This window comes from Rhopilema esculentum, chromosome 1, assembly GCF_057945365.1.
Source record: "Rhopilema esculentum isolate cy_ngs chromosome 1, ASM5794536v1, whole genome shotgun sequence".
Taxonomy (NCBI): domain Eukaryota; kingdom Metazoa; phylum Cnidaria; class Scyphozoa; order Rhizostomeae; family Rhizostomatidae; genus Rhopilema; species Rhopilema esculentum.
The window spans coordinates 2,413,995-2,441,273 of record NC_142815.1 but is presented as its reverse complement, the minus strand read 5'-3'; the positions used below and the strand labels follow the sequence as shown (position 1 = coordinate 2,441,273).

The 27,279-nt window shown below is 37.7% G+C and overlaps 3 protein-coding genes across 4 annotated transcripts in view; all 3 read left to right on the top strand.

The window, feature by feature from the left end:
• The window catches only part of LOC135690283 (uncharacterized), a 52,691-nt gene extending 44,149 nt beyond the window's left edge, over positions 1-8,542 (top strand). The window contains exons 11-17 of the mRNA XM_089112067.1: positions 514-715; positions 1,497-1,583; positions 2,091-2,225; positions 3,744-3,922; positions 4,687-4,832; positions 6,328-6,497; positions 7,344-8,542. Coding sequence (XP_088968193.1) covers positions 514-715; positions 1,497-1,583; positions 2,091-2,225; positions 3,744-3,922; positions 4,687-4,832; positions 6,328-6,497; positions 7,344-7,540 — 1,116 coding nt within the window. The 3' untranslated portion in view covers positions 7,541-8,542. The remainder of the gene's footprint in view (positions 1-513; positions 716-1,496; positions 1,584-2,090; positions 2,226-3,743; positions 3,923-4,686; positions 4,833-6,327; positions 6,498-7,343) is intronic.
• A 1,641-nt stretch (positions 8,543-10,183) lies between these two features.
• Positions 10,184-12,958, top strand: LOC148960637 (uncharacterized). Of its 2 annotated transcripts, XM_089113285.1 has the most exons (3): positions 10,184-10,722; positions 10,884-11,177; positions 12,067-12,958. In XM_089113285.1, exons 2-3 carry the CDS (start codon positions 11,148-11,150, stop codon positions 12,415-12,417), a joined length of 381 nt encoding a protein of 126 aa, XP_088969411.1. In that variant the 5' UTR covers positions 10,184-10,722; positions 10,884-11,147; the 3' UTR covers positions 12,418-12,958. The 2 variants fall into 2 exon arrangements, with proteins under 2 accessions (XP_088969411.1, XP_088969383.1); XM_089113257.1 differs by having other exon boundaries at positions 10,184-11,177.
• A 96-nt stretch (positions 12,959-13,054) lies between these two features.
• On the top strand, positions 13,055-25,606 carry LOC135690401 (uncharacterized). Its single transcript, XM_089113225.1, has 2 exons — positions 13,055-16,525; positions 21,634-25,606. The coding sequence occupies exon 2, from the start codon at positions 21,822-21,824 to the stop codon at positions 22,797-22,799; it is 978 nt and encodes a 325-aa protein (XP_088969351.1). The 5' UTR covers positions 13,055-16,525; positions 21,634-21,821; the 3' UTR covers positions 22,800-25,606.
• Positions 25,607-27,279: the final 1,673 nt, after the last annotated feature.

Below are 27,279 nucleotides of genomic sequence, written 5' to 3'. Positions count from 1 at the left end.
TTGAAGAAACATTCATTTTAAAGTATCAGAGCGTTGGCCTAAAACTTCTCTAATCAAGTTTGATGCAAATGTCGAGGGATGTTTGTTGCTTAAAACTAATAGTGTATAATTGTACCCAATAAGTCGTACCCGGATTACTCGGACTTTTACTTGGTCGGACTAGTTGTTATTTCCAATAGACTTTTCTACCTTATTCGTGACAAAAGTCGTAACCTCGTAAAACTCCGACTTTCACTATCACAAACGACTTCCTTGCCCTCTTTGAAGGTCCGACTGAACAGGACTTAACTGAAGTATGAAACACAGTTGTATGTCTAGTTGAACTCAACCCGGGTTGAAAACTCTCTCAATTAAACGGCAGAAATTTCAGCCCGAGGTGTGGTGAAATAAAGACGAAACAACATGCTAAAACCTCAGCCCATGTTGAACTCAGCACGGGCTGAAATTTCTCCTCTGAACAGTCTCAAATTCAATGAAGCTCATACTTCATTTCAACATATCTCTTCATTTTAGGCCGTCACAGTTTCATACGAGCTCACAAGGTCATGTTGCGCAATTCCTGACAGCGTTTGCCCTATACCACGTGACTGTACAGGGTACATCGAATGCAAGGGGTATAATGGTTTCTACAGAGTATGCGAACGGGGCAAGATGTTTCACCCCTTCAAGAATATTTGTGACTACCCCAGAAATGTCGATTGTGAAACAATAAAAGGTTTGTATCTTTTTACAGTAATGATAATGGAACAGCGAAACTCGAGATTCTCAGGTTGTGGAGCAAAACTGAAAGATAAGACCCTATACGAGGGGAGCCCCCTTGGCTAAACACCCCTACTTGAATGTGACCAAGCGAGTAATTCAACGCCTGTCTATTTCGACCCTCCCAAGGGGTGCATGGGGTGGAAGCGACCCTAATTTTTCCAGTTCAGCCCATAAACAATGCTTCAATAACATTGAGATGACGTCACGTATTTTACATCGAGCATTCAGTTCATTTCAATTCAGTTCATTTCAATTCATTTCAATTCAGTTCATTTCAATTCAGTTCATTTCAATTCAGTTCATTTCAATTCAGTTCATTTCAATTCAGTTCATTTCAATAATTCAGTTCATTTCAATTCATTTCAATTCAGTTCATTTCAATTCAGTTCATTTCAATTCAGTTCATTTCAATTCAGTTCATTTCAATTCAATGTTTAATTCAATTTGATATCATCTTCACACGAGTAAATCCTTTATGCTTGATAAAAAATACAACTAAATATACTAAACTCCCGATAACTGGAGTACCCGATAACTGAAACATTGGCTGAGTCGAATTAATATAGATTAACCCTTGCCCAATAAATTCATATAAAAATGCCCCTGATAAATCGAACATTCGCTATGTCGAAGCATTTCATTGGTCCATTGGAGGTTCATGTTATCGGGAGTTGACTTTAATCAACTTTTTTGATTGTTTTATTTAATTAACTAATTTATTCGTTATTCTTTAGTTGGTGGTACTTTAGTCAATTCGATGGAAAATCAGAATACCGATTTCGCTCTTCGAAGCGAGCCGACAAAACCATTGGCAGCCCAAGGTAATAACATGTTTTCATTTCTCTGCCTGAATTTGGTTTTAGTACGAAAAGGGGTGCTGGAGGGGGAGGTCATGAGCGAAGAAGGGGGAAGTGATGAATGAGAAGATAGATGGGTGGTGCATGAGCTGGGGTGAGTGACTGGGGAGATTTTGTGGTGCATGAGCTGGGGTGCATGACTGGGGAGATTTTGTGGTGCACGAGTGGGAGTAACTAAGTTTGGGGTGGTGCATTAGCGGATGAGGGGTGTATGAGCTCGAGAAGTGGGTGGTGCATGAACGGGGTAGATTGGTTGTGCATGAACTGGGGTGCTAGACTGGGGGGAGATTTGTGGTGCATGAATTTGAGTAAATATGTTTGGAGGGTGATACATGTGTGTGAAAGGTTGGTGGTGCATGAACGTTTTAATTCAGATAGGGTTTTTCAATGTTAGAAAAATTTAGCATATCTTTTTAAGAGCCGTTTCTTGTAAAAAAGTACTTGTATATATTTTCTGTTTCAATTTCGCAGCTCCTGCTGAAAAACAGTTGCCCCCCGGTTCCGACTTCATGGATCTTGAAGTACAATCGCCACAGAGAAGCTCGGTACAAAGTTCGGATGCAAATGTGGAAGTTCCGGAGCCGAGGATAACCGCACCGGAAGGAGGTTTGTCAGCCAGGGTTTCCAAATTAATGATGTGGTGTCGAGTGACCCCAGCAATTGTAAACGGGAAAAAGTATAATTTTGAAGAATTTTTGACGTTTCGGAAAAGGAAATTGGAAGTTTTTCCAATTAGGATAGGAAATTATTGTCTTCGGAGCATTGCATAGTCAGTTCCTCGTTCCTTTACAAAACATATTATTTCATTTTTTATGTATCATTCATAGAGGATTGCCTTGCAGCAGACAGTGTTTGAAAGGCAGGGGTGGATCTAGACAAAACTCGAAGGAGGGGCGGCAGTTGGTAATGGGGGCGCTGAAAAATTTTCAGAAATTTGCGATGAGAGTACACTGTATACAAGATTTTTAGACCCTAACTACTGACAGTAGGCTCCTGTTTCACGTTCTAAAAAATGGAAAGGGAATTTTCACAATTATTGTGTCAAACCACTTCCAAAAAGTGGCGCCAGACTTGCTTCAACTCGGTGAGGGAGGGGCAGCTGCCCCTAGTTGCCCCCCTAAAATCCGCCACTGTTGAAAGGGACCCTCCGATAAAGCTAAATCAAATTTTAAAATTTTAAAAAGAACAATAACCTGAAACCCATTTACAAATAAACATTATTTATGATATAATCGAAGAAAGGTTCAAAAGTCAAAACGTTTTTTAAAGCTGTTTAGGGACAATGCAAACAATTTTGGCCAACTCCTCTTTGTTAGAAGAGTCCCTTTACCAACTCGGAGTGCTTAGGGCAATCTGCCTCTTGCCCCAATCTCAGCGAGCCTTGGAGTCGCATGAATGCTAAGGTCTTCTGAAGTGATAGAATGAACCAACTGTTAGGTATCTGTACGGTTAATTTTGCCAACCAATCATTTAAAGGTTTTAGCGATTAATTCATGAATAACCCTTGGGGTATCAAACCCCCTCTATTTCCCCTATTCATTCAGACATGCCTCTTGGAAAGATTGAAAGGTTGAAAGGATTCTGAACTCGGAGAGCTTGAAAAGAGAAATTTTGAAGAATTTAGAGAAAGCAAAGTTATTTATGGTACCACGCCCATAACAGTTTCAGCCAACGCTTTTAGAACGCACTGACCACGCCTAAAACAAGCTCAGGCCATGTTTCGTTTTATTGTTTTTGACATAATTTTGAATATTCGGCTCGCTGGCCAGCGAATGTATGAACAATTTTCAAGGCTGTTCTTTCGAAACAAATAGATTCAAGCCATGAAAATATAAACAAATAATAAATATAAACAACTTTACTATCGTAATTTTCCAAGGAAATCAAATTTTCAAATGAAAATCTAAGAGACATATTTCGTTGGTACCCATAGCTTGGCAGAAATATGTCAGAAAGAAAATACGCAGCATCGACTCTCCGCCGGATTCTGTAAATCTTACAATGAGTTGTATAGAAGTAAAAGACATGAACACAGTAAAACAACTACGAGAAACTTCCTAATAAAAAATGGGGAAGAAACCTTTTGGTTCCGGCAAATTCATAACAACCTTTGGTTTTCCGTAGGGAATAGCGGCGTGTTGAGGGAAGTATGGTTTGGGCTTGGTCTTAGTCCACACCTCAAAGACCTTATCAACAATCCGCGTTTTCCTCAAACACCGGACGAGTATCTTATTCTTGATAAATTTGAAGCACCTCCAAATGCTGGTGACGGATATGGTCAAAGGCTATCGACGTATTTTCGGGTAAGCTAATTTACAGACCAAGATTCTTTTCTGAAATTGTCTGATGTATCTATTTTACAGACCAAGATTCTTTTCTGACAATGTCTGATGTGTCTATTTTGCAGACCATGATATATTTTCACAGTATTGCCCTAAACGTATTTCCGGACCACGATGTCGTGTTTGGTAAGCTGGATGTCTCTAATTAAAGGACGCAAATGTCGTCTTCCACAATGTTGGATGTATCTTATGTACGGATTGTTATATCACCTCTCGATCATTTCATTAACAGTTGAAAAGTTTCAGAACATTATCGGTCTGGAAAGAAACTTCCAAAATATTTTAAAATGCTTATCTAATTCAATTTACTAACTAGTCAACAAATTATCTAATGCCTGAATCTAAATTACGGACCAAGATACCGTGTTTCGCAATGCCAGATGTCCCTCCCCTTGGCTAATTCTTAATACCCCAAAGCTTTTGTCAGTATTTCGCAATAATACATATATTTACAGGAGAGTCAAATTTGAATGTATGTGTTTTTCTAAATAAATTCTCAACTTTATTCATGGGCTCCGACACAGGTTGAAAAGTGCGGGGAGGGGGCAATGGAAAGTTTAACCACCATAACAAAAGATTTTGAAAAAGCTTTATTGTTTTGTAAAAATGTAGGAGGCATGGCCCCCCTTCGTCGGAGGCCCTGTTACTCCCCCATTTGCAGCTGTTGCGATTAGTAAACGTGTTTCATCGTTTATGCTAATATTTACCCCATATTCCCTTTTTAGGCCCCCCTAACTGGTGATTACCTCTTCTACATGTCATGTGACAACGAATGCGAGTTATGGTTAAGCCCGGACACAGACGAGCTGAACTCAAGCATGTCCATCGAATTGAAAAACGGACATTACACCTCATATCGACAATGGACAAAGTGAGTAATAAACAAAATTAGGCAAACAATCTTTTGGTGGTACAAAACTTGTAAATGGCTTTGAAAAAGGAAACATTTAGTAAACTAAAGCTTTTCGTCTGACACTCTTCAGAGTTTAAAACGTCAGAACATAGATCGAAAACTCTACGCTAAGAAATATATATACCCAGTTGTGGGTCGAAATAGGCCAATCAGAAAACACGAGCACATGACTGTATAGGTACAATCAAGGGCAGTCGGTTGGCTTGGATGCTTTGTGGCACCCAACATGGGGGCTCAGTTGCTAGAGGTGCTGACTATAGAACCAAGGGTCCGTGGTACGAGTCCCTGGCATGACCAAACTTTCACCCAGAGTGGGGAGAGTCGCCAGCTCTCTGTAATTTCAGGCGTAGGAATCACGAGGTGTGGTCACATTGAGAGGAAGGACCAGGACACTGCTCGATAAGCATAAGCTTTTCAGTGTCCTAAAAAACTACCTTCGGATGCTAGGTAGAGACAAATACAAACATGGGGCAACGGCCTTGGGAATTCCAGGGCTCAAACCTCATGCTAGACCTTGCTAACCAAATGGCCCTATTATTGGCCTACTTAGCAAAGTGAAAAGCCAGAAAAGATTGTTTTAAAATCAGTCTACCACGAGCCATTTAGCCCTTTTTCTTGTAATTTCCAGCTATTTCTCTGCAAAATCACACACTGCAATTGCCTAACCCTATCGAGAGATGATTTGTCCAAAATATCATTTTATGATCTCGACAATCGTCCTGTTCAGCCACTGATAATGTTCCCTGAGTCGCTTTCTTTGTAAACTAGGTCAGCTTTTAATATTAATGGCAATCGACAGATGTGAATGTGGCCATCTGCCAGTCAATTTTAACCAATCCGTGAGTGTGTGAATGGAATCACGCTCACTGATTGGTCAGCTCTGGAAGTAAAGATGGCTTTAGTTTCACTCGATTCCATAAAGCCATTTCACTTAAAGTGAGATGTTTATTTAGTTTTCTTGTCCACTGAATGCTGTTTCGCAAATTCAGATTTCTTCGTGGGAGATTGAGACCCGCGAATTGCGGACAAGACTTTAGACAACGAAGTTTCATTTTGCAAATCAAAAAGGGCGTCATTTTTTGAAAACTCAAATGACCCGGCCATTTTGCTATTTCCCCTCGAGCTCTTGTAACCTGAGACCATTTCCTCATCTGCCTTTGGCCCCACGTAATAATAGAGGGAGTTTTTTAGGGTTCACCTTTTTCACCCCTTCTCCTTTTTCACCTGTTTGACCCCATTTCTTATTTTACCCCGGGCGCTGCTAACATGGTTGCAAATTTTCATCCATCCCCTGCCATTCTAAGACAGGTTTTCCCTTGCCATGCTAAGACCTGTCCCCTTGTGTATTAACCTGCATTCCCCCGTGAAACATATGCTCACAGGCTTTCTACACGGGGGTATTATATCCTTGATCTTGATACATAACTAAATCTTGATTCTTGATTTCTTTCAGGTATCCATCTGAGCAGACCTCCCGGCCTGTGAAAATGGAGAAAGACAAATTCTACTTCATGGAGTCATTTATGAAAGAGGGAACCGGGGGTGACAACTTGTCGATTGGAGTCAGGTTCCCAGATGGAAAAACCGAAATGCCAATTTTCAACAACTTATTTTTGATTCCTGGTAAGTTCTACTTTTAAAAATGATTTCTCTTTATGGAATTTTTTGTCTGTTGCAATACCACTTCTAGATGGCTACCCCCCTCTACAGACAGGACATTTCAGAACCAAATGAAATGTCTGCAGTTTGGCATAGATCGTTAGTCAGAGGTTTAAGTTAATGATGCTTTCAATGCAAGGTTTAGCCCTATATCGGAAAGCAATGTGATCCGCTCCTTTCCTTCAACAATAGATATTATTTGAAGGACCTCCTGAAGTAGACACCACGTTGACCTATGACCTTTGATCTGTGATCTGTGATCTTTGATCTTTGATCTTTGATCTTTGATCTTTGTGAACTCTTGTTGACCCTTCATTTAAAATATTAATTGGTAAGAAATTTTTAAAATCAATGTATATTATTTAAGTTTATGACAAACATATGTTTTAGAGCCATATAAAATATCGTAAAATATAACGAGTATCAGATTGTTAATATCATAACAAGAGTATCAGACAAAACTAATACTTTCCTCCTAAACAATACAGTTTTTCGATAATGTCCGTAAACTGTAAAAATACACTTTCATCCATGAATATTTGTGGATGGTAAATTTCATTTTTCTATAATATTGAGTGTTATTTTGTAACTTATCAGAAATAGATATATAAAAATATTCATTTTATATATATAAAAATTTACATTTTCATGATTATGCTTTCAAATATTTTAACTTCTTTTATTCCATTTAATACTTAAAAGTGATGTTATCAAATAAAACATATTTAATCTAAAATTACAGTAACTTGAATATATTATTCTTTCGCCTATATACCGATTAAAAACTCATTGAATTTATCTTCGTTTAAGCTCTTACTGGCCCGGCTTCTGCCGATAAAAACCTAAAATCTGGAAGGACTAAAAAATTACTTGAAAATGCACAATATAGTAACTTACCGGTTCAGGAAAACTATTTGGAAAGACCGGACCGTGTGCAAAACTTCGAATCCGACTTAGATATGTTCAATGCTCGCAAGCGAACATCCGTCCGGCGTGACAGTGAGTAAACCGGACCATGGTTTTTGAACCAGGCTATATTTCTGATCTCTGGTAATAAAATTTTGGGTTTGCTCGGTGCTACAACATAAATTAGTGCGAGCAATATGATCCGGACGGCAAGAGGTTGAGCTTCGTCCTAGAAATTCCGGTTTGGTGAAAGTCAAAGAAAGATCCGTCTGGAACTGATTTTGAAACCGTTGTCATTGTTTCCTGAGAATGGAGTCCGGAACGTTAAAAACGACTCTGGAGATGAAATTATGGCAGAAAGGATCGGACGAAGACAGAACTGGAAAATAAAGGGATTCAGAACGGATAAAGAAACGAGACTTCAAAAAGACTTCAATAACACAATGTCAATGGTATATATGAATTAATGTATGAAGTATCTAAAATGTTTAGTGATCGCAGAGATCCGGAATTATGGTGTCTCTGGGGAATATATTCAATATTCATCCAGTGTTCTTTGAGGAGGCCTCAAAAGCCGCTGAAAACGTCGAGTTGAAATGGTTTTGATATATATACAGACGTGTCCTAGTAATGTAAATCTTCGGCGCAAAGGTGATCCTCAAAGAACATCCATTTAAATTTGAATTATTAACCGAAAGCGATTTTTATCCCTACTGATTGTAATCCCACGCGATGCTTTTTTCGTTGAACCGTCATCTTTTGCTGACGCCATACTGCATCGTAGAATTTCTCGCGGGCGGTCTGATTCATCGTAGAATTTCTCGCGAGCGATGATATATTAGATATTCTATCAGAGAGTGATAGAATATCTTAAGAAAGGACAATTAACAGTCCAAGAATGAGAATTCTGCAAAACAGTGGTGGTAAAAGGCCTATTTTGGTTTGATGACGTCATCAGTCAATTTCTTCTGTCTACAATTTCGAGAGTGATGAGCTTTGTGAAGAGGAAAAAGAGAGTTTTGTGGTCCTAGCTAAAATACTCGTTTGCTGAAAGACCTGAAACCAGCAGAACATTTCCAGGTGGGGGAGGTGGGGCCGTGCTAAAGCCAAAAAATTAAATATTTAAAATAAATGGAAAAGGGCTGCATCCTAATCAGAAGGTCTTTTTTACATTTTAGCCCTTTGGTCACATTAACCACCTCTAGCCTGGGCTTGTTTGCTGAAATATGTGTTTTTTAAAAACCATATTGGCCGAGGATAGGAATTTATGATTTTAAATGCACCGTGCTGTGTTTTCCAGAAAGATCTCTTCTTCCCTCCTTAATTTGACTCTTATATCCTTGTCTTTTGAATCAAACTCCACCATTCTTTAAAACTATCTCCCCTTTAAATAGTTTTCCATTTTTAAAAATTCTCAGTTTGAGCCTTAACTTCCTGTGAATCTGTTTCGTGTTCCAAAACCATAGTCTCAGAATATTTTTGTACATTTCATTAGTATATTAGTTAATCTATTAATTTCAAGCTTTTAACTTTTATTTCATTGTTAACTTAGCTTCTAAGCTCTGTAGGTCTGCCCCCAGTCAACAATTTCTTTATTAACGGTTGGAAAATGCCAAAAGGTATTTTCTTTCGAAAGTCCCTAACTTGTTGGGAAAATGCGTAGCTGCTGCTTCTGAATCCCCCGTCAATGCATTAAATTTCACTGCATGGACGGGGGTAGAAGACTTCAAGCTCATCGTTCCTCCAAAAATAACATATTTTAAGGTAAATAGATTGAAATTGTCTTGCTGATAAATTCCCATAATGCAACACCGTCTTATTCAAAAATCAGTTTTGATTGGCTAAACTTATAACCAATGAAATTCATCCAGCTCCTTCCCAGGAACCACTTTGTCAGTCTTTTCCATGTTCCTTGCTGCGATATGTTATAAAGACGTTGCGAGTATTTATAACCTTCTAGTAATGTTGTAAATATTTTTGTTATATATGACGTCATGATTGTCTTCTCTGTTTTTCGCTCTTTTGGAGTTGTATCCTTTGTGAGAAGCGAAGAAGAAAATTATTTAATTTGGGGGAGGGGACGAACATGAGGGTCTAGAGGCAAATTATTCCGAAAATATTTTTCTCAGACAATTCCATCTGATTGTTTTTAGCATGCCCTGTTTTCAATTTTATATCATAATTTTATGGAACACTTTCTCGTAAAATGCATTTTAATTATACTTGCAAATACACACTATACTCTATAGGTTTATTAGGGGTCTTGGCCCCAAAGCACCACTTGTCAGTGAATGATTACTCGCATATCAGAGGAAGAGGTGTTAATGCGGTCGCAATTAATTTTGCATCGGCCTAGAAGTGATGAAGATTATAACGGCCTAGCTTGTTGCTCCACAAGGTTTTCGCTTTGCAAATCTTCCACGTTGCAAACAACTAGCTTTGTAAACACCACAGGTTTTCATAGACTCTATATCAACTATTCACTTAGCCTGCATCGCAGATTTATTTTCTTGTTTGTATGGATCATAACATACCTGCTAACCTAACATATACTGCAACCAGACGCTTTGTCGTTATTCATAAGAAATCTTATTTAGTCCAACGAGATTGAATTTAACTGTTGACGTAAAAGAAATATTTTCTATATACATGTACATGAAGAGTTCCATGCAATGCGTCATTCGCAGGTCCACTATTGTGCAGCTGTAAAAATATATTTGGTTTGAAACCTGTGTACGGCATTCATTCATAGTGGGTACCAAAACAGAAGCAAAGACTATTTCTGGCTGCATGAACTAAAGTCGAAGCCATTGTTAGAAAGATTCGAAGATTGACAAAGCCGCTTTATGTGTGGCTGGAGGTATAAACGAAGCCAATATATGCTTGACTCAAGAATTAATGAAGCCAATATATGCTAGAATCGATGTTTCAAAGGTACCAATATGAACTTGACTCGAGGTATTAAAGAAGCCAATATATGCTTGACTTAAGAAATAATGAAGCCAATATATGCTTAACTCAAGAAATAATGAAGCCAATATATGCTTGACTCGAGGTATTAAAGAAGCCAATATATGCCTGACTCGATGTATTAAAGAAGCCAATATATGCTTGACTTGATGTATTAAAGAAGCCAATATATGCCTGACCGAGGTATTAAAGAAGCCAATATATGCTTGACTTGATGTATTAAAGAAGCCAATATATGCCTGCCCGAGGTATTAAAGAAGCCAATATATGCTTGACTCAAGAATTGATGAAGCCAGTATATGCCTGACTCGAGGTATTAAAGAAGCCGATATATGCTTGACTCACGAATTGATGAAGCCAATATATGCCTGACCGAGGTATTAAAGAAGCCGATATATGCTTGACTCAAGAATTAATGAAGCCAATATATGCCTGACCGAGGTATTAAAGGAGCCAATATATGCCTGAGTCGAGGTATTAAAGAAGCCGATATATGCTTGACTCAAGAATTAATGAAGCCAATATATGATAGACTCAATATATTAAAGAAGCCAATATATGCTAGACTCGATGTATTAAATAAGCCAATATATGCCTGACTCGAGGTATTATATGCTAGATTCGATGTACTAGAGAAGCCAATATATGCTTGACTCGAGGTATCACAGAAGCCAATTTACGCTTTACACGAGGTATTAGAAAGCCCATTCTGCAAATTTAAGAACATTCAAAGACAGAATGGATCAGGCTAAAGATAGTGGAAATGAGGTAACATAAATTTTCTTGCAATAGATTTTGTGTTAGTGTCCTGAAGTTTTGAACAAGCTGCAAACTATTCAATAAAATTCACGAAAGTAAAGAGCTGTTTATTTTGAAACAGTATATTTTGATTGCACAGCTTATGAATAGTTTGAGAGTCTGTGACAAATAGTACTTTCGTGTTATTACCTTCTATGACCCGACCGTCTAACGGGGCCTAAAATTTCTCTTTATTAGAAAAGATAAGGGTATCGATTTCTGATAGCGTCATTTTCAGGGGGTAATGTTGGCAATTGTTCGAAGCTTCGCAACATAGATTAACAATTTTCAGAAGTATGCATCGCTTTAAGTGTTAATTGATATTGACACAGTGAATTCATTTAACCAATGAAATCGTCTGTTAGTCGAATACTTGTTTCTATTGACTAGTATGATAAGATTCAAAACACCACCATATAACAAGAGCAACGAGTATTTTTATCATGGGGGGTCGCAGTTTAATAAGGCAGGAGACACAAAATTTGTTCTGGATTTGCAAGGGATGGGATAAATGCGATTGGAGAAATGGGCCTCAAAAACAAACATTAAAGAGAACCTCTATATATTTTCAGGCAGGAAAACAAGACAAAGGGGGGATTTAAGACTGAGGGGGGTAAAACTTTCTCACTTTGCACTTCCATGGGACATGAGGAATTGGAGGACGGCCCGGGTCATTCAGTTATCCGAACGATGACTCAAGAAAATTTTTCAACGGAAGTGGCTTTCGCCGTGCTTGCTACTCGGGGGGGGGGGCTGCTCGAGCGGGCTGTCTCACATACCTTCGCCCTTGGGGGGGCTGTTCGAGGGGGGCTGTCTCACATACCTTCGCCCAATCAAATAGGCCTTATTTACACTTCAGGAGATGCCAATGGATAAAGTCACGAAGGCGTTTGTCGCTGCCCACCAAAGCAGTGAGGCAAGTTTGAGTAGCAGAGTACTGCGCTTCTTCCGAGGCCATGAAGAGAAGAAGGAACTTGAAGACAAGAAGAAGCTTGCTGAAGCACAAAAGAAGAGAGCGGAAGAACGAAGGGCGATGGAGGAATTCTACAGGAAGAAATACAATCTAGGTCATGGTGCTAAAGGAGGAGAATGCCATACAGATGAAAGTACTGCAACGAAGAATGATTCTGGCAGCCATGACACTTTTGGGCTAGGAAGACTGCAAAGGTTTTTCAGCGTAGATAAAGATGGGAAAGAGAGTCATCCGTGACCTTAAAAAGTCGTCAACAAGTTGTTTTCACAAAAGACAACAGTGGTGAGAAGAAGCACTGTCTGGTTTGGAGGACGAGCAAGTAAATTTCTGAACGAACAAGCTAAGTTTCTCCTTTCTTCCAGTCAGTGAGCATGCGCAATAAAGATTGACTTCAAGCGCATGCCTTTGAATTCAAAGATGGGAGTGGCTCATAAATTTTAAAGCTTTTATATTGCGCCAGTAGAACACGCTAGTTTTAATTGTAGAATTCTTACTTAAAAGCCAGAGGTCAAAGGGAAGGGGTCAAATGGTGGAGGTCAAAGGACACTATGTTATCTGAACAATGGTATAGAAGATTTTAATTGACACTGTAGCTTGCGTTCTACACCATGTAATGAATGTGATAAACCTTAAATAATACGTTTTTCAAATTTATCGATATTAAAGATTTATAAAGTTCTGTTTTGCAGACTCCCCTCCATTTCACTTCCTTTTTTTTTCATTTAATCATATTTATTTATCCGCGATATCCATTCAGTTCCTCTATAAAAGAAAATTACAATAAAAAGTTACAGTTTCTAACTAATTAAATCAAAATACTTTGCATAAGTAATCAATCAAAAATACTTTGCCTTTGTTCAAAACCATCAAATCCTTCACTTTCCTCCTCCATATCTCTTTTAACAGCTCTGAAGTCATGCTTTGTCTGACTCAGGCTGCCCGTTAGCGTAGAGTTAATGTCCGTTGCTTTAAGTTAGAAGGAATAGATTGTGTGTGAAAGCCAAATTGATCAAGAAATGGTCATCGGAATAAAAATGGACCCAGATATCATTCTTGAGGAGTATCCAAAGAGATTAAATTTATCTACAAAATAGACCAATTCGACTTACGGCCTCGTTTTGAAAAAATCTTCAAATTCTTTTGTACAAAATTTTTAACCTCAGATTCGGATTACGAGCAATGATTTTAGTCTATTTTCATTATGTTATTGCTTACGATATTGATTTTATGACGACATAAAGATAAAAATTTTATAAGAGATTTGACCGTGATTGGCGACTAGCGGGGTAAAGTTTCACCCGGAATGATTTTTGCGGTCAAATCCCTTGTAAGTTTTAAAACTTCATTTCTCCATAAAATCTAAATTACAAGCACCAACAAAATGAAAAATTGTATCCAGCCTAAATCTATTGTGATAAAACCAAATCTGAGCTTAAAAAAGTCGTATAATTAAATTTGGAGAAATTTCCAAAACGAGGCCGTAAGTGGAATTGGTCTATTGAGTAGTACATGTATTTTCAGCGGAATTTCATTTGAGATAGCAGATATTCCGACTCAAACTTTGAGTGATGAGGTTGTAATGAATGGACTAATTCAGGGCCTAATTGTTTTTTCAATCTAAATGATTTTTGACTGAAACCATGAATGCGATGTTAAATATTAATTTAAAGATTTCAAGCCTTTTCGTACTGCACGTTTTTGAAATGACACAGAAAGAGTTCTTTTTCACATTCGCCTGCTGTTTTGAAAACCTTTTTATAGCAAATTGTTAAATATACATCGCATCAGAGTTTTCTGCACAAAATAATGAATTTACCGAAGAAAATAACAGCTAACTGGCCTGTTTTAAAGTACTCGATGCCGTACAAACATATATAGAACAGGACGGTTCTAAGTCGTAACTCTGGGTTCCCACTAAGTTTAATGTGATCACCAGGAGTTGTGTATGCTTGTTAATAAACAATTCATGTACAAGACATATTGACTAAAGAAGATTACAGTTAACTGGTCTGGGATGAAGTGCTTGATGCCGTGAGGGAAAACTGTACACATTGCGGTGTATAGAACAGGACGGTTCTAAGTTGTAGCCCTGGGTTTGACGCTTAACATGATCCCCAGGCATTGTGTATGCTTGTTAATAAACAATTCATGTACAAGACATATTGACTGAAGAAGTTTAGAGTTAACTGGTCTGGGATGAAGTGCTTGATGCCGTGAGGGAAAACTGTACACATTGCGGTGTATAGAACAGGACGGTTCTAAGTTGTAGCCCTGGGTTTGACGCTTAACATGATCCCCAGGCATTGTGTATGCTTGTTAATAAACAATTCATGTACAAGACATATTGACTGAAGAAGTTTACAGCTAACTGGTCTGGTATAAGGTGCCGTGTAGGGAGAGCTACCACGTTGAAGTGTATAGAACAGGATAGTTCTTAAGACACAACACCAAGTTTCCACTTTCAATACGATAACCAGGCAACTGCAGCGTAAATTTAATATCAAAGACTATTAGATCCTTCAAGCATATTATGTTGTGCCACAAAGTGTTTCAGATTGTCTATGTACGGTACATCTTCTAGTGTAGGCCTATTGGATCATCCTAGGTTGGTTTTCTGACATGTAAACAACGTAGGTCTTGGAAGGAAGGAAGGGTTGTGAAAGAGTAGAAAAATTGTAATAAAAGATAAGAAGGAATATTTATACATTTTTATACATTCCAAAAAGTTACATAACAAGTTACTGTAATACCTTAACTACATGCTACTTTGCATACACTACAAAGACGATACCCCGGGGAGCATCAACTCTGTCTGGGCCATAACATAAAGGGGGAAAATGCACGTTTGTAATACAAATACTTAAAGGTGTAAGAGTTGGTCTATGAGAAGTAAACTTTAATCGAACCGTTTAGTTTCAAAATATGATTTAATATTTAAAAAAGATGATTAAACATGTTTTCAATGTGTGTCCTGTGCCCTACGTCTTAAATTTACAGATTAAAAGTGAATCTCTAAAACTAAAAATATGATACATAAAAAACACATAAATTTCAAGATCTAACTATTTACATTCAAATTTCAAGAAAATATTTGTTAAAATATTCCTAAAGTTTTATCTTAAAACTCTTTGAAGTTCTTAATTTTACGACGTTCCAGTGGCAGTTCATTTTAAGCTTTGCACCCATCAGGGACCATGGAAGCGGGGGAGGGGGCTACGGGGGCTTTAGTAATTTTAATAAGTACCAGTTAAGTAAACGTAATTAAGATCATACCAAAAAATGCCCTGCTCTTGGTTTTAGTATGTTTAGCCCCCTCCCCCAAAATGTTTTATCCCCCTCAATCTCTAATATGCTTTGCGGTCCTTGGCATCCATAAACATATATGATCTTGTGCATAATCAATTAACAACTTTTGCGTGATGTTTTCTCGGGCTATGTGGCGAAAATCAGGGTTCTAAGAACAGATCTTGATGATAAAAGCCCACTTCCATTTGACATTTTTTGTGCGCGCGGGCGTAGCGCCCAAATCTGAGTATGCGTAGCTAAGTGCTGCTGTCAAGTGGCCGAGCGCACAAAAAAGTTGAGACCCTATCAACTTTCTGGCGCTCACAGCGGACGCAAAATCGAGACCACTTGACTTTAACTACGCATGCTCGGATTTTGGGGCTACGCCCGCGGGCACAAAAAATGTCAAATGGAAATCGGAATTATGATGGCAGCGAAAAAGTAGTTTAAGTACTTCATTTTGATAGCAAAAACTTCTTTCTGGCAGGAGAAAATCTGGGATATCACTCCAGTTTAGCAGTTTTGAAAATCAAATTATCCTGGGTGTCCTATCGAATTAAAAGCAGATAAGGTCTTTTCCTCTCTGTGTTATTGTGAGATTTCGATTAGGTCTGAGTATTCAACGCGCACGAAACACTAATTATTTTTTTTAGTCGTGTTTCTAATTTGCTTAGGAAATCGATTATTGTGGGAAAACCATTTATGTTTTAAGTAGGATCTCTAAAACTGCTGTATCAAATGTTCGATTCCACCTGTTTTTGCGTGTTTTAAGAGTTTCTCAGCTCCAGTTCATCAGAAAGACCGTTGTTGCGATAATAGCTATGCCAGATGTTTTTTTCGACTTAATGTATGTTGCCTACAAAAGGCAAGTGCGTATCAAAACTCGATCAGTGTCGCACAGCCTGCTGAAGACAGAAGATACTGGTAGGGGCATTACCAAGATATTATAGAAGCATCACCAACGTCCATCGCTAGAGCCATTTTTCAGCCTATTATACCATTTTGAGCTTGCAGTGAAACCAGAACGAAATAAAGACGTCTTCAACGCAATTCTTTTCAGGTAAGCAGTTAACAATTTTTGAACATTTGTTGACAATTTTGTAGCAAGCAGTTTCAAGTCTATGAATCAGCTACAAACCCGGACAGAATTGATGAGACAAAATGCACTTTTTGCGATTTCTCACTTTACATTGCCCCTGTAAATCCGAATCCCTTTCTTTCTCCCCTGAATCGATGTCGGATTAGCAGTTTTATATGTTATGCCTAGAAATGCATTCAACATTGCGTCAGGGAGAGGGGGGAGTCATTTTTGAAGAGAAAGAAAACACATTAACTTTACTTGATACTTCTCAACTATTTTTGTCCCGGATTGTAGTCAGCTAATCATCAAAATTTAGAAGAAGTAGTTTTGCTTATTGCTTTTTTACGTGCGTTACGTGTAACAGACAAATTCGAACCCTTCAAAAACAATTGTTTGAAGGCTCCTTGGTCTAAAAATTCTTGAACAAGGTTCCTAGAAGTACAACCGATCGATCTTTAATAGAAATTGTTTTGATCAAATCTATTTTTTAAAAGATTTAATCGATTTATGTTCAAAATGATTTACAACTTAAGATTCGCGTGACGCTGAAACTAAAATGAAGGAGACGCTATCTCATGATCGGCTAAAACAAAATTTCCTGCAATCCAGCTACGAAATCCAGCTCTTTCTTTCAGAGATCAGTCAACAAATTTAGGGCTAGATATAACAAATCAATTTTTTAAAGAAACAGTCGCATCTCTGTTCAGAACATAAAATAGGGAAAGAGTCGTCAACATTAAAAAACACGGCGTTGAAATTTTCCAGACGCTCTTCCTTCCATCCTCAACTTTCACAGATGTCAACACTTTATTTTGAATATATTTTCTTATCTATACATTATTCAACTGTTCAGGAGTACACTATATAATAAAACTGCCATAAATCATTCTTTACAAAATATTCCACGATTTACTAGGTCCTTTTTTAAAGTATCTCTATCCGGGTCCGCAATATTTCCTTAACCGCTTTGTTTAGACACAGGTTTGGTCGCAAACCCATTAGAGATTGCAAAGGGCCATACAACCAATAAAGAATATTTGCTGGTTGCAATGAAGAATTGCCTTGTGTAGTCTTTATTTTAATGAAAATGCTAAAACTTTTCTGGTATTTAATTTGGTAACTTCTATTATATTTTATCATCTGCTTTATATTTTATCAGTATTTAACTCTTCATGACGTCACTATATATATAAAACTGTCTATGCAGGTTGACAATATTTGCTTGAACATGTTGTTTGACTTCTGGTTAGATCGTGAACCCATTGGGAATGCTACCCTGGGTGCCAGAGCCTCAGAGAGTCAAAGGATGAAGAACGGGGAAAGGAATTGCGAAGGAGAATGGAAGAGGAAAGGGGAGAGACTCTCTGCGCAATTCCTTCCCCCGTTTTTTACCCTTTGACTCTTTGAGGCACTTGCACTCAGGGTATGGGAATGCTAAATTTTGCCGTTGACGAAAATAAGAAGTGCTATTTGTAGTCTGTATTTAAATCAAAATAGTCTATGATGAAGCTTCTCTAGTACTTGCAATAGATTTGAGAAAAAAGCCGGGAGGAAATGTGAGCGAGTGACACCCCTAGAGCCGAAGACCTCCACGGGTTATCGGAAACAAGAGTTGTCGCTTTTCTAAAGGAAAATATTGGAACATGTGGTATTTTACCAGGGATCAAAGAAACATTTTGGCAATATCTGGAGAGGGAACATCCAAAAAGAATTATTGGAATCAAAGAACATTTTTAAAGGAACATGGGAACGCAGACCCCCTTAGGGGAATAGAACCCGCGATCAGTGACTCTGTATGTCGCTTGCTCCACCAAATGAGCTACCCGTATATGTTTTGATACCGAGGCCCAAGGCTGCGCAGGGGGGAGGGGGGCTATCACAGCGCCAAACGAGACGCATACCAATTCAATACAAGATTTCAAATGAAAATGTAAGCGATGATTCGAACTGGGTGAAATTCAAACCCGTGACCAGTGACTACGTCGTTTACACTACCAAGTTTTCATATCCAAGCCTAAAGCCTTGTAAATCACACCTCCCCCTTCCCCCCCCCCCCCCGTAACCAAATGCACAGGGAACAATCACAATACACACTAGATCTATTGCAAATTAATTTCTAGCACTTTGCTCAGCTGCTTTCTATAGAGCAAATAGGCTTAGTAAGAAACAGAGAAATACTTGGTACGCCGTTAGATAGTAATTAAAAATTGTTTTAGAACATCCTGGAATGGTCGGAAAGGTAAGATCTCTTCGGATTTAACCAATCGTTTTTTGCATTCGTTATTTTTCAATATACTACAATATTTGGCCAAGAGTTTATGAACTTTTCTGATAACTATTGTTTCGCTTTGAAAACCAGATTAATTTCTTTACGCAAAGCCAGATGCATGCACTCGTTGCCAAAAAAGGACATTATATACAGCTGAAATCTTCAAAACACATCGACAACCTTCGAGCAAACACCCCAACCGCTTTCTTCGATTTTTCCAACAATATCACTGTAATTTGGTCAAATTCTTTTTGCTCCATTTTGGTTTCATTTCTTTTTGCTTCAACGTAAACGCGATGAATAAAGAACTATCGTACCCAAGCAAGAGTGTAATCCTTGAAGTTTTTTTCTTTTAGGATTTAAAACCATTTTTTGTTTCTGTTAATTGCTCAAAGCAATGTAAATGCCATTTGAAGTGACTAAATGACCGTGTGTCTTTTCCTGCTTTGATTGCCACAGCATAATGTAATGTTTTTTGATATTTTGAAAACTGGAACAAACTCATCCCGCCTCGAGTTTTATTTCGACTTCTTGTCCCGGGGGGTCGCTTTACATTTACGAGGGTTCCATCCGCAAATTCTTTCGAAATTTGTTTTGAGAATTCTTTAATTTTGATCAAACAAACAGAAAGAGGATCATGAAAAATCTCGAAAAGTTTAAAGCCCTTTTATCGAGTTACGAATTGGCTGAAATATGGCCAGATGATCAAAAGCTCTTTCCAAATCAAACCACTGTAGTTTGGTCTTGGCTCATAACTTTGTGAACCAGGACAGAATATCAGTAAGCCGTTAGCAAACTTGAAATCTTTCGTTGGCCATACCTCGCCTATTTTTGAACATTTTTGCATTATTTCAACATCTGGATGTAATTTACAGTAATCTTTCAGCTGTCATGTTCCAAATTTCAAAATTAATCTCTTTTTCGTTGCTTATTAAAACTATTCGCAGCTAGCAAATTTACGTGCATGGCCAAGAAGTTATGGGAGTAATTCATCGGTCGTGGCTTCACATACCTAGCGGATCACATTGACTCATGATAAAATTATTTATTATCAATACCTAATGAAATGAAAAGTTGTCTTTTATATAGGCAGATTGTAATTAAAGCAAAGTTAGAGGCAATCTGTCCCCTCAATGATTGGCTAATATTAACAGGAGCTTATCCCGCCTTAACGGATTACGCTGCTCGCTTTGGCTGGCCTAGCTGCGGTAGTGGACAACATTCGAAACTGCGAGCAAAAAGCTCTCGGAAATGGCAAGAAGATTTAATAACTGGAGTTGAATCATGGTCATGGAAGCATTTCATTTTGCTGTAGACATATCTGTCGCAGAAACCAAAAAGGGAAACAAATTTTTCAAGCCACAGCTTTACTTCAACGGGAACACAGTCTTTGATTTCAAAGCTCTGGAATCAAAGTTGTCTCTGATTGGTTTGAATCGTTTAATTATCGATGAAGCTCAGCGGTGCGTGAATTTCACTCCCATTAAAGGAAATGAGCACAATGGGGGACAGACTGTCTTTAAAGGTAATGTGTCCATATAAAAGGACTGCGTATACCCAACTTGTCAAGCCACCCATCAAAATAACGGCTTGTGATTAGTTAGTATTCTTGCGATGCAAAACTGCTCACATGAAAAGCTAACCTCCCAGCAGGGTAGATAAACAGAATGACCGTAATGGCTGGGGCGATCACATGAAAAATCACATGTTTCTGAAATCCCCCGCAAAGTTGCTTACTTTAGCTGGACACATAACCTTTAAGAGTCGCAGGAAGCAAACCTCAAATCTCTTTTTACAATACATCACCGAACTGTTAGCATATTCAACTGTCTTATCGTATTTGCACGTATTTCATAGTTAGGTTGATTTTCACGTTCTTTTAGGTTGTGTGGCTGATTAAAGTCAAAATTCTTAAAATATATTTTTATGACGTCAAATTTTAAAAGCCTATTGTTACATAACATAGTGTGTCTTGTTTAAATTTTGTTTGTTTTTTTTTATCTTTGTCAGGTCAAACTTTTAAAGACGAAATTTCTAATTTATGACGTTTGTAGAATATGGCTATTGTTGGGGAGACGAGATCGCGGCTCCATTGTTTAGAACAAAAGCGTAACTGGTTTGTCCGAACCAATTAGCTACGAGGAGTAGGTACGCACGCGCATTAAACCTGCTAGAACGATGCTGGACTACGTTGTTTATTTTTTTAAAAGTTCCCCCCTTTGCCGATCTGTTGTGAAATGCAAAGTACGCATGTGCACCTACCCCTTTCACGGGGGGCTACCTACACCTTACGGACTTACCCTTACTCGTCTCCCCAACAAGCTAGACAATCAGTTTTCGAAACATTCTCTGTCTTCTAGGCCAAAACTCTTTAACTTTAATAAGACTTTAGAAAACCAACTCAAAAGGCCGATCATTTTTAAGCTTTGTTGGAGGTGAGGATGGGTATGAGGGTTGGGTCATAGAACTTAACTCCTAGAGGCGTTTCAAGGTAATCATATTCGAACTAAAAATATCGCTAATGTTTTTGTCTTGCAGTGCCATTTTAGTATCTTTCGATACTTGCAAAGTGATAAATTTTCAAACTGTAACGATTTGTAAACTTTTTAACTTCAAAGAGGTAGGACGAAATGTCTGGAGAAATCTAGATCTTCTAGGCAACGGCCACAGAGTTGTGTTTTGACTGGAGGATGCCGTTTCTAAGAACTGTGCACTATAGGATATAAATTCGAAAGTCTGGTTCATTCTAATTCGAAGCTCCTTCCTCAATTGTGTTGTTGAAACATCCAAGCTTATTCGACCTTTTCATTTCCTCTAGGCCACGCAGCAATATCGGCCGTGAAGGGTTCTTAACTGTTGACAACATCAAAATCAGAACTTGCTGAAGAAATTGCCCCTAGAATGCACCTTGCAGTCAAAAGCCAAAGGTCAAAAGGTCAAAGTCCATAGTCAAAAGCCAAAGGTCAAAAGGTCAAAGGATATTCTTGGAGGTAGTTAAACGAAGTTATGGAAGAGACATTGAATTTCACATGTCCTCGGTTATTCTCAGAGAAAGGCTCTTTAAAGATTTACCACATCTCGGTAACATACATCCTTGTGTCTAAAATTATCGGTGTCATTAATTTAGCTGCCATTTTGCCGACCCTTGTCATCAACCTATTGCTAGCCGTCACATTGATTAAGACAAAATCTCTTCAAACAGTGCAGAACCTCATAATTTTGCTTATTGTCTTCCTCAACTTGGGACAAGGAATAATTTCAATGCCAGCGCATGGAATACTGCTTATACTGCGGAGCATGAAGCGATTCAGCTGCGTAGCAGATGCCCTCATTTGCTACTTTGGCGCCTCACTTGCAATGAGCTCTATGTTCGCTGCTGATCTTTTGGCCTATGACCGATACGATGCGATCCGCAATCCATTCAAACACGAGGTCAATTTCACCAAAGCGAAGCTAAGAAACACCATTATTGTTTTTGTCATTTTCTCCCTTTTGAATTCGGTTATGTTTTTCATTGCACCACTGGTCCATGTTGCCATTTCCCTAGCTTCCGCTGTCATGATTGGAACGTACGTATTCAATGTTATCGTACACATACTGATGATGCGAACGGTTGCTAAGCTACGGCTCAGACACGAGGAAATCATCCCGAAAAGCCTCGATCTCAGTATTGAAGAAAAGCGAGAGAGGCAAAGGAAGGAGAAGAGGACAGTAAAGTTTACACTTTACGTTATTGGGTTCTTGTTGATATGCTACGCTCCGAGTTTGTTCAAGAACTTTTTCTTCAGTCTGATGACCACCCAAGACTACCTTAATATGGTATCCGACACGATTCTTTTGTTGCATGCGACGATCAGCCCGATTCTGTACATATGGCAGGCACCGCAGATTGGCCGGGCTGTTCTGAAACAATGCAATTGTCTAATGAATTCCAGGGTTCAGCCGATAAACACCCAGTCTATTGATGTAGACGGAACAAAATGAATCTGAGTCCGGATATATCGGGTAAAGCGAATCCGGACAGGGGCACAAATTACAATTATTTTTCGCAATATTGCTAACAGTAGGCGATCAGTGATTGGCTTATTCCACTTATTCAGCAGCCTGGGATGTATGACATCTAATAAACCGCATTAATTTTCCAGATTCGCTTAACCCTTATAATACAAAACTCTTTTAGACAACTACTCGATAAGGTTCTCAGGGTGTGCTAGTTTTTAAACACGTTTAAAAGCTGTGTGAACTACATTGCAATGAGGTTTTTAAATTGTAACGAAATTTTGAAATCGTATCGAGGTTTTGACCTCTTAACGAGGTTTAAACATCATAGTGAGGTTATAACTTATTTGCGAGGCTATGGCATAGTAGCGAGGTTAAGACAATGCAGCAAGGTTATAACTCCGTTATGAGGTTATGATGTCGCTGTGAGGTTATTACGTCATAGCAAGTCTTTCATCTTGCAATGCGGTTATGACATCACAACAAGGTTAACATAGGCCAAAGAAAAACCTTATTCTGACAGTAAATTATGGTTCAAGATTTGATGCTATGGTGTTGAACATGGCTATTAGACATTTCGGGCATAACACATCATCGATAATAACGAAAAAGAGTGTGATAAGGTGGTAAAAAAGAACTTAAAATAATCGATAGAACAAGCGAAATGTAGAATCTAGACAAGAATGCGACGTAAGGTTGCGCATAGGAAGGCGATGCAAGAATGCGACGTAAGGTTGCAAAGCAAGAATGTGACGTAAGGTTGTATTGAAAGCGTGCGACGTAAAAATACGACGCTAGAATGCAACGCAGGAATGCGACAGAAGGGTGCGCAGATAAAAGGCGATGCAAGATTGCGACGTAAGGTTGCAAAGCAAGAATGTGACGTAAGGTTGCATTGAAAGCGTGCGACGTAAAAATACGACGCTAGAATGCAACGCAGGAATGCGACAGAAGGGTGCGCAGATAAAAGGCGATGCAAGATTGCGACGTAAGGTTGCAAAGCAAGAATGTGACGTAAGGTTGCGTTGAAAGCGTGCGACGTAAAAATACGACGCTAGAATGCAACGCAGGAATGCGACAGAAGGGTGCGCAGATAAAGGCGATGCAAGATTGCGTTATAAAAATGCAATGCAAGAGTGCGATGTAAGATTGCGTCGAAAGAATGCGACATATGAATGTCACGTAACAATGGGCCGAAAGAATGCGAAAGAATGGGCCGTAAGGTTGCGTTGAAGGAATGCGACGTAAGGTTGCGCAGAGGAAGGCGATGCAAGAATGCGACGTAAGGTTGCGCAGAGGAAGGCGATGCAAGAATGCGACGTAATGTTGCAAAGAAAGAATGTGACGTAAGGTACGCAGGAGAAGTAGAAGACGAAAAAGTATGCTACCAATACAAGAGTTGTTTCCGAAACGCCTAATAATTATATTCAAGGCATTAACACATGTATACACAGCTGATAAACTTATTGCGATAGTATTGAAAATCTTTGCTCATCTTTGTAAGTATTAGTCAATATCGATGTTTTAGATTACGGTAACTAACTGTTAATGTTAATAGAGCTTGTATATTTATGATCTATTAGCATGTCATAACCAGGATTGTAAATATCATATTGTACTTATGTATTAAACTAATGTATTCCCACAATATAAGGGCAACTCCATAATTTGTGTGGCTCTTTGTAAATGTAAATAATTTTGTAAATAGGATTGAAGAGCCAGATAATAAAATAGGTCACTACTAACAGATCCTGTTAGTGTATGCTAACGATGTAATCAGCAATAATGGCGCTAAAGTTGTCACTTGTGGAGCAGCTATTTCAATAGAAATTTCAATTGCCACTGCCCACCTTGTTGGTGTCTAATTGTATGAACGAGAATAGACGAGGTTAAGACTGCGTTTTCCACAAATGAATTTTGCATAAACAGCAATGTACCTAGTAAAGTTCCTTGCGAAGCAACGACTTTTGATGATGCTTATGCCGTCAAATTTGCTTGCGTAACTTTAAAGGTGTTGAGTCATAATAGAAGGTATGGGTATAACCAACAACGCCAAGTCATGATTTTTGTTCTACAATGCTATTGGTGGGCCGGAAACTGATCACGTGCACTCGACTCTCGCTGATTTACAAACAGCTTCTTTCAATAAAAATTTGCCAACAACGGATGTTGATATCACATGAATCTACAGCAATCACGCCAAATGCAAACGAATCATATAGGCAAGTCCTATTTAACACGACTCAGTGGTTTTGACAAAAACTAATCTTTCAGTGGATCACTTTTTCTCTTTTTTTCTCTGGTTGCGTTTTCAAGCCAATACTCGTTACCATTCTTCTTTGTTTTACCGCATGACTTATGTAAATAAGGACAATCAACTTTAAAAGACTCTTGGTACTTGCCACTAGCCACTTATTTAAACATTTTCATCATAGATATTGAATTGCAACCGTTTGAGCGCTGGACGTTGGCGGTAAACTTAATATTAGTACTTGTATATTATCAATAAAGTGTATTATTTCGCACTAATATAATGTTAATGGTAGAATGTGACACCGTAAAACTTATATTGTAATATTTATAGAATTGTTTCGTTTAATTTTGTTTACTATTCACGATAATTACTAATTTTTGTTTACTATAACATCAAAATTAAGTTATTATTATGGTTAAGTGGTACTGTAAGCTATCAAAATGTGATAATGAAAAATAATGAAGCTCTTCTTTTTTAGATTATGTTACATAGTATCATAATCAACTTTTATTGTTTGATGTTGTATATTATCACAGAATGTTATTCGATGTATGGTATATTATTCAATACAACTATAATATTATAATGGAAAACATGATATTATAAGCTTTTAAGTTATATTGTGTTTTATTACGATAAAATAACATTCTTCAATGTTGTTTATTATCACATGATGTTATTCGATGTATGATATATTATTCAATACAACTATAATATTATAATGGAAAACATGATATTATAAGCTTTTAAGTTATGTTATGTTTTACTACGATGAAATAGCATTCTTCAATGTTGTATATTATCACAGAATGTTATTCGATGTATGATATATTATTCAATACGACTATAATATTATAACGGAAAACATGATATTATAAGCTTTTAAGTTATGTTCTGTTTTACTATGATAAAATAACATTCTTCAATGTTGTTTATTATCACATGATGTTATTCGATGTATGATATATTATTCAATACAACTATAATATTATAATGGAAAACATGATATTATAAGCTTTTAAGTTATGTTATGTTTTACTATGATAAAATAACATTCTTCATTGTTGTTTATTATCACATGATGTTATTCGATGTATGATATATTATTCAATACAACTATAATATTATAACGGAAAACATGATATTATAAGCTTTTAAGTTATGTTCTGTTTTACTATGATAAAATAACATTCTTCAATGTTGTTTATTATCACATGATGTTATTCGATGTATGATATATTATTCAATACAACTATAATATTATAACGGAAAACATGATATTATAAGCTTTTAAGTTATGTTCTGTTTTACTATGATAAAATAACATTCTTCAATGTTGTTTATTATCACATGATGTTATTCGATGTATGATATATTATTCAGCTTAACTAGAATATTATAATGGAAAACATGATATTATAAGCGTTTAAGTTATATTATGTTTTATTACAATAAAGTAACATTCTTTTGTAAATTATCACATGATGTTATTCGATGTATGATATGTTACTCAATATAACTATAATATTATGGTAGAAAACATGATATTGTAATCTTTAAAGTTGTATTATGTTTCATTTAAAAAATAACATTCTTCGATGTTGTTGATAATCGCTTGATATAATTCGACTCATCAATATCATTATTAAGTTATTCGATGTATGATATATTATTCAACTGTGATAATTGAACTTTTGTTTGATATTTCTGCCATATGTTCTTAATTAATACTTGATACATGCATTATTATTCCATGTTCAGTTATCCTGACAAAATAATATTTAGCTTTATTACTTTTATGCTTTATTGCTCAAAACTCGAAATTGTAACATTTCATTGGATATTAATGATGGTTGGATCGGGGAATCACCTGGAAATTCCCCTTCAGGTTTGAGGAACGTCCCCAGTTGTCTGGACAAGAGCTTTAAGGCCGACCTCCACTTGGCCGCGCGTACGGTGCGGCCAAGTCAGCGCATGCCCAGTGACTCGGTATGATGCAATATTCTTGCCCGTCACGTTCAAACTTTGTACGCTTTGAAAGTAGAACCTGGTTCTACTCTCAGAGCGGCCGCTCTACGTACGTCGGAGATTATCCAATCAAATTGCAAGGAAGTGAAAGCTGCGCTGACTTGGCCGCACCGTACGCGCGGCCAAGTGGAGGTCGGCCTTTAGTCTCTCTAAAATCCTGTTTAGCAAGCTTTTATCAGACTT